Here is a 16,401-nt window from a genome sequence, read left to right as displayed (position 1 = left end):
GGGGTCTACCGAGAGGGAGGGGGCTGATGCGGGCCCGGGGGAGGGGTCGTGCGGCCCCTCCGGGCAGCCGAGGCCGCGGAAGGGGGGGCCCCCATAGAGGAAGAGGTAGGCCCCGGAGCCTACTCTCTCTTCCCAGAGCCCAGGCGTCCTGGGCTCCCCAACTTCCTACTGGGCTGACCAGCCCTCCTCTACCTTGTGTCCCCTGCCAGGGGGAGGCCCCTGCTGAGATGGGGGCGCTGGTGCTGGAGAAGGAGCCTAGAGGAGCCACTGAAAGAGGTGAGTGCAGCAGAAAAACGGGCCCAGTTGGACCTTCACCTCCCCCAACACGGGATTCACGGAGACCTTAGCCCCGAACTTTTCTTTTCCCTTACAGTTCATGGCTCTTTGGGGGACACGCCTCGTAGTGAGGAGACCCTGCCCAAGGCCAGCCCTGACTCTCTGGAGCCTGCTGGCCCCTCATCCCCAGCCTCTGTCACGGTCACCGTGGGTGATGAGGGGGCTGACACCCCTGTAGGAGCCACACCACTCATTGGGGATGAACCTGAGAATCTCGAGGGTGATGGGGACCTCCCTGGCGGCCGCATCCTGCTGGGTGAGAAGCTGGGGAGTCTTGGGGGGGAGAGTGCGGGGGGATGTGGGGTATCTTCTGACTACTTTTCCTCTTATCTTGCCTTTGCCTGTCTGCTTGTCTGTTTTCCAGGCCATGCCACAAAGTCATTCCCCTCTTCCCCCAGCAAGGGGGGTGCCTGTCCTAGCCGGGCCAAGATGTCAATGACAGGGGCTGGAAAATCACCCCCATCGGTCCAGAGTTTAGCTATGAGGCTCCTAAGTATGCCGGGGGCCCAGGGGGCGGCAGCAGCAGGGCCTGAACCCCCTCCAGCCACACCCAGCCCGGAGGGGCAGCCCAAGGTCCACCGGGCCAGAAAAACCATGTCCAAACCAGGAAATGGGCAGGTGAGGATTGAGGGAGAGGGTTGGGGGTGGGGAGACAGGAGTAATCCACTGTAAACCCCTTGTGGACTTTTTTTACACTGTTTTTTACAGTCTAGCTTCAGACCTTTTCTAAGCTATTCACAGCTTTGCATATTTATCTAGGAGCTACAGTGTGTCAAATTCTGGGCTGGGGGTTAATCTGAACAAACAGACAAGTTTCTGTCTTCCTGGAGTTTACATTCTTGGAGAGAGAAAAGCAGAAAAGACAAAGGTTAGAGAGTTAGTTGTGTAGTTACTTTGATGATTATTCTTATGATAATGACTATCTAAAGAAACTTAAGACCACTCTTTATTTCTACCTCAGAGCTAGCCCCAAGGGGACTTTTTCCTCCCTTTGAAACTGCCCCTGCACCCTTTTTTAAAGGGTTCTAAGGGTTTTACTATGAATCCCTAAGGGGAAGGAGGTGAGGGAAAGGACAAATGCCTCAGAATTTCAGAATCTTTATGACAATATTTTTAGGGATCTTGGTATGATTTTGTTCTGGGTTTGGCTTAGGTAGCTTTGGGCAAGTCATGAACCTTTGTCTTCTCATCTGTAAAATGGGCAAAAGGGGCCTGCTTCTGCAACCTTGAATAGATAAGTGTTAGGTGTGGGATGTGCTTAACATACTTTTCTCTGGGGATACAGCAGTTGTGATTGCCACATTATGTTTCATTGGAGCTTCAAATGACACTTTTGAGGGTGTGGCTCACCCACCCCACCTTCACTCAGGGCGGCAGGCCAATCCAGGCCCCCAGGCCCAAGCTGAGATGCTCCAGACCCTAAGTGTGCTCCCTCTCGGCCCCCAGCCCCCAGTCCCTGAGAAGCGGCCCCCTGAAGTGCAGCATTTCCGCATGAGTGATGACGTGCACTCCTTGGGAAAGATGACCTCAGGTCAGTCCCACCTCCCACCCACCTGCTGCTGGATAAGACCTATCTTGAGGGTTAAGGACAGGCCTTACTCCTTTCTCTCTTTCCTTGTAGATGTGGCCAAAAGGAGGAAGCTGAACTCCGGTGGTGGCCTGGTGAGCCTGGAGAGGCAGAAAACAAGGCCTCTCCACCTAGGGGGCCGCATCCTGCCCTCAAGGGAAATGGGTTGGGGGGGAAGTACCAGCAGCTTCCATTTTTCTGATCTTTTCCTAGTCGGAGGAGTTGGGTTCTGCCCGGGGTTCAGGAGAAGTGACCATGGAGAAAGGGGACCCAGGGTCCCTAGAGGAGTGGGAGACAGTGGTGGGGGACGACTTCAGCCTCTACTACGACTCCTACTCTGTGGATGAGCGTGTGGACTCTGACAGCAAGGTGAGAAGGAGCCAGCCTACCTCCCTGCTAGCACCCACCTGTCCAAGGCTCAATCTCCAGTCTTCCATTCCCCGCCTGTCTCTTTCCTTTTTACCTTGCGAACACCCCATAATTCAGGGCCCCATTGGGTCCATAACTTCTAGTGCATGCTGCACCCCAGTTCCTCCCTTTGCCCCTCTCCATGGTGATAACCACCATCCTGGACTTGGGGTTTGGCATCCCATTTTGTTATTTGTTTGCTTGTGTATTCTTTTGCTCTTGGTTTGGTTTTATCTCATACATGTTTTCTTATGCAGTATAATGCTGTCTTACCTGTTGTGCTTTTTAGTTAATATTTTTTCATGGAAAATTTCAAATATATACAAAAGAGTAAAGGGTGAGCCCTCAGGAGGCCTCACCTGGCTCCAGCAATTTTCAGTACACTGCCGCTCTTGACTCCTCTCTTCCTCCCCCAGCACATCCACCTCTCTGACTGCTTTAAAGTAGCCATCACATCATTTTATCTGGAAATGTTTCCATATATATCTCTAAACATAAGGCCTCTTCCTTTTTGTTTGTTTGGTTTTTTTTTTTAACGTTTTTGTTTATTTTTGAGAGAGAGAAACAGTGCCAGCGGGGGAGGGGCAGAGAGAGAAGCAGGGTCCAGGCTCTGAGCTGTCAGCCCAGAGCCCATCACGGAGCTCAGACTCATGAACTACAAGACCATGACCTTGAACCAAAATCAGATGGTTAACCACCAGAGCCACCCAAGCACCCTCTTCCTATTTTTTAATATCGTCGCTTAACTGTTTTTACAACCTAGAAAATGTAGCTATCCCTAGCTATTAGTGTTCACATGTTCTTGTTTCATAGATGGGTTTTTGTTTGTTTAGATTCAAATGAGCTCCATACATTGGTTTGATTGCCATTTGCCTTAGGTCTCTCTTGATGTAAAAGTAGGTTCTCCTGTCTTTGAAAAAGAAATTTTTCTTGCCATTCATTTGTTGAAGAAGTCAGGTCAGTTGTCCTACAGAATTTCTCACATTTAAGAATTAGCTGATTGGGTGGAGACAGACATGTTCTTTTTTCTTTTTTTAATGTTAATTTGTTGTGCTTTTTAGTTAATATTTTTTCATGGAAAATTTCAAATATATACAAAAGAGTAAAGGGTGAGCCCTCAGGAGGCCTCACCTGGCTCCAGCAATTTTCAGTACACGACCACTCTTGACTTCTCTCTTCCTCCCCCAGCACACCCACCTCTCTGACTGCCATACATTGGTTTTCTTTTTTTAATGTTTGTTAATTTTAGATAGAGGGAGACAGAGAATCCAGAGCGGGCTCTGCACTGACAGCAGACAGCCCTATGTGGGGCTCAAACTCATGAACTATGAGATCATGACCCAAAGTAGGATTCTTACTCACTAAGCCACCCAGGCGCCACCCTCAATACTCTTTGTAAGCTTGGGGTGCCTGGGTGGCTCAGTTGGTTAAATACCGACTTTAGCTCAGGTCACAATCTCACAGCTCATGAGTTTAAACCCCACGTTGGGCTCTTGTGCTGTCACCTCAGAGCCTGGAGCCTGCTTTGCATTCTGTGTCTCCTTCTTTGCCCTTCTTCTGCACATGCTATGATTCTCTCTCTCTCAAAAATAAATAAACATTTAAAAAAAACTTTTATTTTATTTTATTTTATTATTTTTTTTTTTTAGCATTTATTCAGTTTTGAGAGATAGAGAATGAGTGGGGAAGGGGCAGAGAGAGAGGGAGGCACAGAATCTGAAACAGGCTCTGAGCCATCAGCACAGAGCCTGATGCGGGGCTCAAACCCACAAACTGAGATCATGACCTGAGCTGAAGTCAGATGCTTAACCGACTGAGCCACCCAGGCGCCTCTTTTTATTTTATTTTTTAAACTAGATTTAGGGGCGCCTGGGTGGCTTAGTCGGTTAAGCGTCCGACTTTCACTTAGGTCATGATCTCGCGGTTCGTGGGTTCGAGCCCCGCGTCGGGCTCTGTGCTGGCTGCCAGCTCAGAGCCTGGAGCCTGTTTCAGTCTGTGACTCCCTCTCTGACCCTCCCCTGTTCAGGCTGTCTCTCTCTCCTAGAAATTTAAAAAAAAAAAAAAACCTAGATTTAGAAGCATGATCAGCTTTGGGTGATTTTTTTTTTTTTTAAAGGTGAGAAGATTTGATAGCTGGTCTGCATGCTTCCTGTTGCATCACATCAGGCATAGGACATCTTGTCTTTTTATTAGTGATATTTGAGATTGATAGTGGATTTATATGATGTCAACCTCCTTATTTCAAAGTTCATTAGCTTTTCATCTGGTATCTTTAGCAATCATTGGTAGTCCTATCTATGTATGAACTTCATAAAGAACATAAAATACGTGGTTGTTTTCTGGAACATTTTTTATTTAACATGTTGACAAGATTCACAGACATTGCTGTGGGTGAGGTGCCTTCTTTTTCACAGCTATCTAACATCCCACACTCTTTGTTTCCTTTCCTGTCCGTTCACCTCCTCCAGGGAGCCATCCTGGGACAGTAGTAGTAGTTCTTTAAAAATTTTTTTTTAATGTTTATTTTTGAGAGACAGACAGACAGAGTACGAGTGGGGGAGGGTCAGAGAGAGAGGGAGACACAGAATCCAAAGCAGGCTCCAGGCTCTGAGCTGTCAACACAGAGCCCAACGCGGGGCTTGAACTCAAGAACTGTGAGATCATGACCTGAGCCAAAGTTGGACGCTTAACTGACTGAGCCACCCAGGCGCCCCAGAAGTGGTTCTTTATCTTGCTTCATTGAGTCTTGGGGCTTGGATGTGTCCTGGCCTGCTTCTCTGCTTCTCTCCCAAGTTCCCCCCAAGAGAGGGCTGTGGACTATGGGTTGCTGTTTCCCCAGCCCTACCTTGCTTCTCTCCCAGTCTGAGGTTGAAGCTCTGGCTGAACAACTAAGTGAGGAAGAGGAGGAAGAGGAGGAGGAGGAAGAGGAAGAAGAAGAGGAAGAGGAGGAAGAGGAAGAAGAGGAGGAAGATGAGGAGTCAGGCAATCAGTCTGACAGGGTAAGAGCTGGAGGCTGGCATCCTGAGGAGTAGGGGCTGAGGGGCTGGAGGTCTGAGCCCCCACAGCAGTGGTAGTGGGTTGGGAGCTAGGCTCGCTGATTCTTCTTCCATCCCAGAGTGGTTCCAGTGGCCGGCGTAAAGCCAAGAAGAAGTGGCGGAAGGACAGCCCATGGGTGAAGCCATCCCGGAAACGGCGGAAGCGTGAGCCTCCACGGGCCAAGGAGCCACGAGGTGAGGAGGCTCCTCTGCTTTTGGGTCCCCTCCTCCAGCCCCCCTGCCAGCCCCCAGAGAGTGTGCACAAACATCCGCTCATGCATGTGCTCACGCACGTACACCCGCATGTACCCACGCGTCCAGGCACCTGTGAGCTCGCACTCTCACTCTCTCTGTCTCTGTGTCAGGAGTGAATGGTGTGGGCTCCTCAGGCCCCAGTGAGTACATGGAGGTCCCTCTGGGGTCCCTGGAGCTGCCCAGCGAGGGGACCCTCTCCCCCAACCACGCTGGTAATTGCCAATTGCTGGGATAGCGAGCCACTAGGGGGCACCCTCTGGGCTGGAGGGAACGGGGAGGAGGGGGACCCCACTGGAGCTGAGGTGTCTGTCCGTGGCCAGGCTTTGGGGGTTCTAGAGCTCGGAGGGAAAGGCAGGGTGGGGGTGCAAGGCCCCACCAGGGGTCCCTGTGGGTGATGGGCATGGCCTCCCTCAGCTCCCTTTTCCCTCTGTCCAAGGGGTATCCAATGACACGTCTTCACTGGAGACAGAGCGAGGGTTTGAGGAGCTGCCCCTCTGCAGCTGCCGCATGGAGGCACCCAAGATTGACCGCATCAGTGAGAGAGCTGGGCACAAGTGCATGGCCACAGAGAGTGTGGATGGAGAGGTGGGCCTTTAGCTGGGAGGAGAGGTGCCAGAGGGTCGGGGGGCTCCAGCCCCAGGCCCCAGCCTCACTCTCTTCCTACCGTTCACACTGCCACAGCTGTCAGGCTGCAATGCCGCAATCCTCAAGCGGGAGACCATGAGGCCGTCGAGCCGTGTGGCACTAATGGTGCTCTGTGAGACCCACCGTGCCCGCATGGTCAAACACCACTGCTGCCCAGGCTGTGGCTACTTCTGTACAGCGGTGAGTGACTGGCAGGGCAGACAGGCAGCATGCCCCACGGGGGAGGGGTCTTCTGGAGCCTGACCACATTGTTTTCCAGGGCACCTTCCTCGAGTGCCACCCCGACTTCCGTGTGGCCCACCGCTTCCACAAGGCCTGTGTGTCCCAGCTGAATGGCATGGTATTCTGTCCTCACTGCGGGGAGGATGCATCTGAGGCCCAGGAGGTGACCATCCCCCGGGGGGATGGGGTGACCCCACCAGCTGGCACTGCAGCCCCTGCCCCCCCACCCCTGGCTCAGGATGCCCCCGGGAGAGCAGACACTTCCCAGCCCAGGTACTGGCCTCCCCCTTCCCTACTGTCTGTTCCCTCCCCCAGCCCCATTGCTTGTAGACATGAGCACCTTCTCCCACAGTGCCCGGATGCGAGGGCATGGGGAGCCCCGGCGCCCACCCTGCGACCCTCTGACTGACACCATCGACAGCTCAGGGCCCTCCCTGACCCTTCCCAATGGGGGCTGCCTCTCGGCTGTGGGGCTGCCACCTGGGCCGGGCCGAGAGGCCCTGGAGAAGGCCCTGGTCATCCAGGAGTCAGAGAGGTGAATGAGGGCTCGCATTTGGGCTGGGCGGCCAGGGCTCGGGCTGAAAGATGGGTCTGCAGGTGTTGAGGTTGATGCCCCTTCTGAGGAGCCCACCCCTCTCCCTGGCCATGGCAGGAGGAAGAAACTCCGCTTCCACCCCCGGCAGCTGTACCTGTCGGTGAAGCAGGGGGAGCTACAGAAGGTGATCCTGATGCTGTGTGAGTATTCCACTTACTCCTTTGCTCTCCAGACCTCGACTGAACACTGGTTATGTACCAGACACTGGGCTCAAGGCCAGGAGTATGGCAATGAAGGTCATTGTCCTTGCCCTGAAATACTTAGTGTGGTGGTGGAGAACAGACACAGATAACCAACCCATCACTTGAGCCTTCCCAGTGGGAGTCCAGAGGGGTTAACTACATTGTCCAGGAGGGGCTCCTGACCTGGGTTGGGGCCCTAAGAAGCCTTCCTGGAGGAGGTGCCCCCTAGCTTGCTTACCACTTGTCTGTCCCTCTTCCGGTGTGGCGGACTCTCCCTGCAGTGGACAACCTGGACCCCAACTTCCAGAGCGATCAGCAGAGCAAGCGTACGCCCCTGCACGCAGCTGCCCAGAAGGGCTCTGTGGAGATCTGCCACGTGCTGCTGCAGGTCAGCACGGGCCCAGCCTTCTGCCTCACTGACGAGGCCCCTGGACACCCTCCCTTGCCCAGCCCGTCTGTGGTGCCAGCCCCCGTGCCCCCTCCTTGCAGGCCGGAGCCAACATCAATGCCGTGGACAAGCAGCAGCGCACACCGCTGATGGAGGCTGTGGTGAACAACCACCTGGAGGTAGCACGCTACATGGTGCAGCGTGGCGGCTGCGTCTACAGCAAGGTGTGGTGACTGGGCCAGCCGGGGCCTAGGTGTGAGATGGGTTTACATGCCAGTGGGGGACTCATCTGCCCACATCTCCCTCAGGAGGAGGATGGCTCCACCTGCCTCCACCATGCAGCCAAAATTGGGAACTTGGAGATGGTCAGCCTGCTGCTCAGCACAGGACAGGTGGACGTCAACGCCCAGGTTAGTGGCCTGGCTTGCCTGCCCAGCCCACGTCGTCTGGGTCCTGGGCTCAGCTTCGGGTTCCAGGCCCCCTTTCCACCTCAGCTGACCTCCGACCCTTTCCCTGATCACACCTTGCTCTAGCATGTCCCCATCTCCTTCTCCCTCCTCATTTGTATTTTTTCTTCACCTTTCTCTTTTTTGCTTTTTTTTCTATCAGTTTTCAGAATAATGGGTTCCTGCCTTAACCTCTGGAAGTATGCAATGATACTCTTCACTGCCTCTTACTTTGTTATGTGTTGGTTGTGTTTTAGTCTGTTAATCCTTGACTTGTTCCATTCTTTGTCCAGGAGGAGCCCCTTGAACTAGGCTTCTGTGGTTTTTGATAAGGCCCAGCAACTTTTTATTTTTTATTTTTTTTAATGTTTATTTTCTTTTTGAGACAAAGAGACAGAGCTTGAGTGGGGGAGGGGCAGAGAGAAAGGGAATCCCAGAATTCAAAGCAGGCTCCAGGTTCTGAGCTGTCAGCACAGAGCCCAATGCAGGGCTCTAACCCATGGACCATGAGATCCTGACCTGAGCTGAAATCAGCTGCCCAACCCACTGAGCCACCCAGGCGCCCTGGGCTCAGCAACTTTTAAGTGCATATTTACCTTTCAGTACAAAGAGACTTTTTTTAGAGACTGCAGTTTGTGTGCTTAGGAGCAGTTATTGCTGCTGGGTCATTGTTCCGGGACTTTTGAGTAGAAAAACCTGGGAAATATGTGTCTCTTAGAGTGAGAGAAATTACTCCACAACTCTGAGCAATAGACACTGACTAGTCCCATTTTACACATCGGGAACCTGAGACCCAGAGAGGTTAAGGGACTTTCCCGGGGTCTCGCAGCCTGTGAGTGGTGGAGCTGAGACTCACACTCAGAGCTTGTGCCCTTGACCGCATGCTGCTTTGGGAAGCAGGGCCAGCTGCTGGGCGTACCCGGGGCAGGGGAACAGGGACCCCTCACCCTCTCCCTCTCTCCCCACCCATAGGACAGTGGGGGTTGGACACCCATTATCTGGGCTGCGGAGCACAAGCACATCGAGGTGATCCGCATGCTGCTGACACGGGGCGCTGATGTCACCCTCACAGACAACGTGAGAGTTTGGTGTGGGTAGTGGAGGTGGTGGACTGTTCTGGCCCCCTCAGCAGGAAAGAGGCTGGGTTCAGGGGCTCACTGCTTGGGCCCACCCTGCCACTTCCATGTCCATAGGAGGAAAACATCTGCCTGCACTGGGCCTCCTTCACCGGCAGTGCTGCTATCGCTGAGGTCCTCCTCAACGCACGCTGCGACCTCCACGCTGTCAACTACCACGGTGACACACCCCTGCACATCGCGGCCCGGGAGAGCTACCACGACTGCGTGCTGTGAGCCCCAGCCCACCCCACACCCAAACGCCCCATTGCCTTCTCACAGCCCCAGACCCCACAGGCTTCCTGTCCCCTCCCAGGCTGTTCCTGTCCCGTGGGGCGAACCCTGAGCTGCGGAACAAGGAGGGGGACACAGCATGGGACCTGACTCCTGAGCGCTCCGACGTGTGGTTTGCGCTGCAGCTCAACCGCAAGCTTCGTCTTGGAGTGGGGAATCGGGCCATCCGCACCGAGAAGATCATCTGCCGGTGAGCCCGGAGCCCTCTGCACCCAGGACAGCCTTCCGCCCCCTCCCCCAGCCCTGCTCAACCCCCAGAACATCCCTCAGACCTCCCAGGCTCCACTGAATCCCCAGAACCAACCCCCAGCTAGAATGCCAGATACAGTAAATAAAGTGAATTTCAGCAAGTACTTTCTTAGCATTAAGAGCATCCGTGCAGTATTTGGGACATAGCTGTAGTAAAAACATTATGTCATAATTTATCCAAAACCCAATATTCATTGGGTATCCTGCAGCTTATTTTTATGTTTATTACCCCCCTTGCTCCGATGAACCCCCAGAACCACACCCTTCCCTCCCACAGCCCCAGGAAACTCCCAGTCCTCTCCTTTCACCTAGTGGACCCCCCTGACCCCAGCCTGTAGCGCCCCCAGCCCCATCTCCCTTCCGTCAGGGACGTGGCTCGGGGTTACGAGAACGTGCCTATTCCCTGTGTCAATGGCGTGGATGGGGAGCCCTGCCCAGAGGACTACAAGTACATCTCAGAGAACTGTGAGACGTCCACCATGAACATCGACCGCAACATCACTCACCTGCAAGTGAGCAGGGGCCCGGGACCTCCCGGAGGAACACACAAGCTGTGGGCCAGCAAGGCACCTGGCCAGCAGAGTGGGGCTGAAAGGGACCTGTGGCGTAGGCTTGCGTGCATCTGGGAAAGGGTCCTTTTTCTAAAACACGTGAAGGTATCATATGGGCTCATGGTAGGCCTGGGAGCATCACCACCTGATATCCTAAAATAACCACCTCAGAGAAAGGACAGCAGTTGGGGGGGCAGAGAGCGCTGGTTGCTGAGGGGACAAGGCCGCTTCCGAGGGCTGAGCTGATCTCCTGCCTCCTGCCCCAGCACTGCACATGTGTGGATGACTGTTCCAGTTCCAACTGCCTGTGTGGCCAGCTCAGCATCCGCTGCTGGTATGACAAGGTATGTGTCCTCACCCTGGGCTTCCAGGGGTGCTACCAGGACGGAGATGAGCCTGTGCCCAGCTACATGCTGATCGAGGACGTGGTGGCACAGTTCCTGTTCTCTGTGCTCAGCGCGTGGCCTCCCCCCGCCCGTTCTCCGTGTCTGTGGCCTTGGGACCCACGGTGGGTTTTTCTGTGGCGTCCTGGGGGCTTCTTGGCAGCCGAGGTGGGCACCATACCACTTGTCCTCTCCTCCTTCGGCCCCAGGACGGACGGCTGCTCCAGGAATTTAACAAGATCGAGCCCCCACTGATTTTTGAGTGTAACCAGGCGTGCTCCTGCTGGAGAAACTGCAAGAACCGGGTGGTGCAGAGTGGTATCAAGTGAGGCCCACCCCTGCAGCCCGCCCTCACCCCCACCTCACTCCCATGTCCCTTCCAGTGGGGGTTTCTGGGGTCCCTCCACCTAATGTCACCCTCTCTCCTACCCCCAGAGTGCGACTGCAGCTCTACCGAACAGCCAAGATGGGCTGGGGGGTCCGAGCCCTGCAGACCATCCCCCAGGGGACCTTCATCTGCGAGTGAGTAAGGGTGGAAGGGTGCACAGCCATAGCTGACTCCCAGGCCTCTATCTGCTCTCTTCCCTGATGGGTCCCGCCCCTGCCCACTGCCCCTCTCTGGCCAGATTATACCTGCTCCCAGGCCACTCAGAGCCTTCTGTCACCACTGCCACATCTTCCCTCCCTCACCTTTCCAAGCTGGGAGACAGACAGACCTGGGTTGAGCCTCTCTCTGTCACTGGGTGTCCTGGGCTAAGTTCTTAACCTCCTGGAGCCTCATTTTGCTCATCTGCAAAACGGAGGTGATAAAGCTACCTTTCTGTCCAAGTCGCTAGGGAGGACCTCACTTCTCTCCAGTAATTCTCTTTTCCCAGCATCTGCAACCCTCCTGCCCCCTGGCTCCTACTCCATGGCCTGCAGACTTAATTTAAGCATCCTTTGGCCCCACTTGCCTCTTTAAGGGATCATCCATTTTTCTCTTTACTGGGTCATCTCTCAATTTTGCTAAAATGGCCCCTTCGTCCTGAGCCTCAGTTAGCCCACCATCTACTCACCGCACATCCCTGCCGGAACCTGCCTTTGCCCTCGCCCTTCGGCTAATACCTCCTCTCGATACCCCGCCCTTTACCCTGTATCTTGGTCCTCGTTCTCCCGGCGTCTGCTACACATCTTTGCTCTGGCTCCCATGACACTGTCCTACCTCTGACCCATCCATCCTCCCTCTTCACCAGTTGGTCTTCCTCTGCTTTCTAAATGTGGGGTCCTTATGCCCAGCTCCTTGCCGAATGGCTCTGTCCCTTCCTGTGGCCCCGACGTCTCCTGTCCTGCAGCCCGGCATCACCACCACCTGCTGGGTGATTCCTACTCTGGAAACCTCCCAGTGACTAAACCTACACGAATTTCCCTGCCCAAACCACCTGCCCACGGGAGCTTGGTGTCTCCCTACTCACTGATTCTTCCTCCGGCACAGCTCAGGCCCTTCCCTTTACCTTCCCCACCACTGCTTCTCCAGCTCGTCCTCGGCCCACTGGCCCCGATTTGCTCCAAATTTGCCGGTCCTACCTGTTGTCCCAGCTGTCCAGCAGAGACCCCAGCTGGCAAGAGCGTGCCCGGTGGTGTTCTGTCTTTTGTGTCCTCTCTTCTCCTGGTTCTCATTCCAGAGGGGAACCACCCCCAATCCGAGATGCCCACTGTCCTCCGTGCCCACTGTGCCTCAGCTGCCCGCCTCAGCCATATCGATCTGTGGGATTCATGGACACAGACAGGGGCAGCTGACAAATTGGGAAAGAGGGTTCCATGGGGTTCTGAGGAGAGACGGCCTGGAGCCAGCTCCCGATAACCCCTGCTCACCTTCAGAACCACCACTTCCTGCCCAACAGGTATGTTGGGGAGCTGATCTCTGATGCTGAGGCTGATGTAAGAGAGGATGATTCTTATCTTTTCGACTTAGACAACAAGGTGAGCAGGAGACCCCTCTGTCCCTTGCCCCCAACCAGCTGATGGAAACCTAGGGAGGAGAGACTGGATGGTCCTTGGGTGGGGAGGTTGGCCAGGCAAGCAGGGTTAGTAGTAGATGTGAAGAGTGATGCCTTCCCTTCAGGACGGAGAGGTATACTGCATTGATGCCCGTTACTATGGCAACATCAGCCGCTTCATCAACCACCTGTGTGACCCCAACATCATCCCCGTCCGGGTCTTCATGCTGCACCAGGACCTCCGGTTTCCACGCATCGCCTTCTTCAGTTCCCGAGACATCCGGACTGGGGAGGAGCTGGGGTGAGGTGTCTCTGGGGTGTGCCAGGGGTGTGGGAGATGCAGTAAGCTTGGGACCAGAAGCTGAAGACAAGAGTGCCTGGTTTCCAGGCATGGATTAGAGCAGAGCCTTGCCAAAGTCAGTGTAAATGGAGTCCTGAGCCTCCCAGATTGTCATTCAGTAGATTTGGGATGGAGCCTAAGATTCTTCTGCATGTCTAACGAGTCCCAGGCAGTGCCAGTGCCGCAGACCTGTGAAACAGAAAAGGGCTTGGAGCCCATCTGGAGAAGATGGGGATGGGTGCTTTGGGGTAGTCCTGGGCAGCTGGCTCTGGATCCCATAGCCTCTTTTGCTCCTCTGACAGGTTTGACTATGGTGACCGCTTCTGGGACATCAAAAGCAAATATTTCACCTGTCAGTGTGGCTCTGAGAAATGCAAGCACTCAGCTGAGGCCATTGCCCTGGAACAGAGCCGCCTGGCGCGCCTGGACCCCCACCCCGAGCTGTTGCCTGAGCTCGGCTCTCTGCCCCCAGTGAATCCCTGAACACGGACCACACACATGCCCCAACCCTGGATGGCCACCAGCTCAGCAGCCCCCTCTGCCACTTGCTGCTCACAGCCCACACCTGGAGGTGCTGCCGTCTTCTCTCCCCTATCCCTTCACACATTCCTCGGCCAGAGACCCCCAGCCAGGCCCTGGAGGTCTGACAGCCCCTCTCTCCCAGAGCTGGTTCTTCCCTGGGAGAGTGACTTCAGGGCGGGCCGCTCCCTGTTCCCCTTCCTCGGCTGAAGTTTGATGAATTGACATTGGGCCTCTATGCCAGCTGATTTCCTTTGTTCTCAATAAATATTGGGTTTGGTAATAAACTATCTTGGTAATTGTTTCGGGGGCCGGAGGGGTTGGCCAGGGAGGGTGCACGCATAGCCAGAGGGAGTGTGGGCCCGAGGGACTGAGCAGGACGGACAGGTGTGGATGGTGTGGACAGCCACCCGAGGTGAAGGGAGGGTTGTGGGAGACCACTGTGGACAGAGTCCAGTCATGGGTGTGAGTGCACCACAGTCAAAGTAATTTGCAAAAACATAAAGCTTTTAAAGCATGCCTTCTCCTTCAAACCATGGTCCGTGGAGCCCGCGGCAAGCAGCACTTAGCCGCTGTCACGGGCTTGGCCTTCCAGGCCTCCAGCTGGGCACTGCCCAGGCGCGGACTTGGAAGGAGGAACTAGAGTGTGTCAGGACCACAGGTGGAGGTGGGGCTGTGACGTGTGGGAGGGCGGGGCAGGCAGCAGGTGAGTCGCTAGGTCTCCCTGGCTCCAATCACTCTGGAGACTGAGCCATGGGGGGAAAACAGCACGAGGATGAGGCCTATGGTGAGTCTGAGGGCAAAGCTAGGGCAGAGGCCTGGGACCCTCAGAGGGAGGGGAGGCCAGCCTGGACCTGCTTTAGGGAATGACGGCTGGGGCTGGCCCCAAGGAGAGGAGCTGAGTGGAGTCCTGGGTCCCTGAAGGGAGGGCCCAGAAAAGAGCTGATGGAAGGAAGTAGAGTCAGGATCCTGGGAAGAGGATTGGCTTTAGGGGCTGGGGGCCTGTGCTGGGGAGACTGGGGAATGAAGCTAGGGTCGCCATGAGAAGTTGGGGGTGGAATCTGGGTCCCTCAGGGCAGGGCCCTGGGAAGCAAAGCCTGAATAGAAAAGAGGCAGATCAGGATCCTGAGGAGGAGGATGGGTCTCAGGGGCTGGGAGGGTGTATGTGCTGCAGAGCCTGTGGGGAGGCTGGGGTCTGGCCCCCGTCAGGGGGAATGGCTGGGGTCCCTGTGAGGAGGAGGAGTTCCAGCCTGGGCTCTGGGGTCTCTGAGCGGAAAAAGTGCTAGAGGTCTGCCTGCCAGGGTCTCTGTGAGCAGTGACAGCAGGACTGGGGTGTGTCTAGGGGTCCCTATGAGGAGTTGGGGCTGTGGATCTCTGCGGAGAAGAGGCCGCACACAGCCTGCCCCTGGGGTCTCTGTTAGGAGGGGGAGCCTTCTCAGAGTGCCATGAGAGATCCAGGTAGGGGGGTTGGGGGGCGTCTGAGAATGGTGGGACCTGAGGGAAGAGGGAACAGAGAGCCTCTCTGTGGAATCTCCGTGAAGAACCGGGGCTAGGAGACTATCCCAGAGACCCCTAAGATTGGGGGGGGCGGTCTGAGAGGAGAGGGAACTGGGATACCAACCTCTGGGACCCCTGTGAGCAGTTAAGGGCTTGGAGCCTGCCTTCAGGGGTCCCTTGGGGTTTGGGGTCTGAGTTCTTGGTCTGGAGGGGAGGGAACCACAAGGGAGGGACCTCCCAGAGGCAAAGCTTGAGTTCCTAAGCAGGCTAGGGGAAGGAGCAGTAAGGACTCCCCAGTCGACTTCCTGGAGCAGCTTTGGGTCAATCATTGATCTCATACCCAAGAGCCATGGAGGGACAGAGTCCAGAGCACCCGGGGAAAACGGATCCCACCCCTTCCCACACTCTTGCCCAACCCTCTGCCCTCCCTCCTCTGTGCCCACACAGGACCCTAAGCTGCCTGGCCTCTCAGCTCCTCCCTGTGTGTACTCAGGGAGGACCAGGAACAGGACATGGCCACAATCTTAACCGGCCACAATCTCAACTGCCAGGCTCAGGTGTCACCGTGACTACTCGCCCAGAGACTGGCAGGGGCCTGGCGTCCCTTGGGGTCAGGGGCTTACAGGGGCCCCTCCCTGCCCAAGCCCTTCGGGAGTTAATGCCTTTGGCTCCAGTTACTTTCCCTATGGCCTTGGACCAGAGGGTGGAGGTAGGGCCTGGGGCAGCTGTGGCGAGGGGCTGTAACCTCTCTGATAGACATGTGCCCACCCTGGACTGGGTACAGGAGGGGAGACGGATAAGGATTGGGGCATGGAAGCCACTAAGATGGCTTGACTCAGAGTCCCACATCCCAGCTGGAGGGAGATTCAAGAGAAAATGGCCAGGATGGAGGCAGAAGGCAAAGGCTATATTTTCCTGATTGCCAGCCTTGAGGTATGAGCTGGAAAGAACTGTTAAGGCCCCTTTTTCCCCTCCCTCCAAGGCCACCTTGTTAGAGTTCACGGTAAGCAGTCAAGCTGCTGACCAGGCCTTGCTCCCGCCTCTCCTGCGCTCCGGTTTCCTCTCCAGCCAGCCTTACCACTGTCCACCTCCCCCCAAATTCCTGAAACCCAGGTAGGATCCCAGCCAGGGTAGAATAATGCTGCAGGGAAGGGACAGGGGGGACAGGAGATGCGTAGAGACATCCACTCAGGGCCTCACTCACTGCACTCCTCCCCATGCCCCTCAGGGAAACCAGCCAAATATGACCCCTCCTTTCGAGGTCCCATCAAAAATAGGTGAGTTCTGGGCACCGCCCCAACTGGCGGGGGTTGAGGGGAGGGCATTGGTCTTGCTTTGTATTTGCTGAAATATTGGTAAAAAGCTTGTAAAAAAGAAAACTCCTAGCCCAAGAAAATG

At 55.4% G+C, this 16,401-nt stretch overlaps 2 protein-coding genes across 6 annotated transcripts in view; both read left to right on the top strand.

Moving 5' to 3' along the window:
* The first annotated feature begins 45 nt into the window (after positions 1 to 45).
* On the top strand, positions 46 to 13,793 carry EHMT2 (euchromatic histone lysine methyltransferase 2). Of its 4 annotated transcripts, XM_077760923.1 has the most exons (27): positions 46 to 276; positions 374 to 592; positions 701 to 954; positions 1,783 to 1,867; positions 1,958 to 1,998; positions 2,117 to 2,272; positions 5,173 to 5,310; positions 5,427 to 5,541; positions 5,712 to 5,813; positions 6,038 to 6,186; positions 6,283 to 6,426; positions 6,506 to 6,741; positions 6,821 to 7,003; positions 7,121 to 7,203; positions 7,527 to 7,633; positions 7,735 to 7,857; positions 7,942 to 8,043; positions 9,052 to 9,156; positions 9,273 to 9,427; positions 9,511 to 9,678; positions 10,105 to 10,249; positions 10,555 to 10,632; positions 10,881 to 10,996; positions 11,107 to 11,193; positions 12,552 to 12,630; positions 12,773 to 12,948; positions 13,290 to 13,793. In XM_077760923.1, the coding sequence occupies exons 1-27, from the start codon at positions 228 to 230 to the stop codon at positions 13,468 to 13,470; spliced, it is 3,576 nt and encodes a 1,191-aa protein (XP_077617049.1). In that variant the 5' UTR covers positions 46 to 227; the 3' UTR covers positions 13,471 to 13,793. The 4 variants fall into 4 exon arrangements, with proteins under 4 accessions (XP_077617049.1, XP_077617050.1, XP_077617051.1 ...); XM_077760924.1 differs by lacking the exon at positions 5,712 to 5,813; XM_077760925.1 differs by lacking the exon at positions 2,117 to 2,272 and having other exon boundaries at positions 47 to 276.
* Positions 13,794 to 14,259: 466 nt separating this feature from the next.
* Positions 14,260 to 16,401, top strand: part of SLC44A4 (solute carrier family 44 member 4) — an 11,842-nt gene continuing 9,700 nt past the window's right edge. For both annotated transcript variants that reach the window (XM_077760861.1, XM_077760860.1), the window contains exons 1-2: positions 14,260 to 14,293; positions 16,232 to 16,280. In XM_077760861.1, the coding sequence (XP_077616987.1) occupies positions 14,260 to 14,293; positions 16,232 to 16,280 (83 nt within the window). The remainder of the gene's footprint in view (positions 14,294 to 16,231; positions 16,281 to 16,401) is intronic.

This window comes from Crocuta crocuta, unplaced genomic scaffold, assembly GCF_008692635.1.
Source record: "Crocuta crocuta isolate KB4526 unplaced genomic scaffold, BGI_CrCroc_1.0 scaffold762, whole genome shotgun sequence".
Taxonomy (NCBI): domain Eukaryota; kingdom Metazoa; phylum Chordata; class Mammalia; order Carnivora; family Hyaenidae; genus Crocuta; species Crocuta crocuta.
Note: the sequence above shows the minus strand (reverse complement) of the source record. Positions and strands in the feature narration are given on the sequence as shown.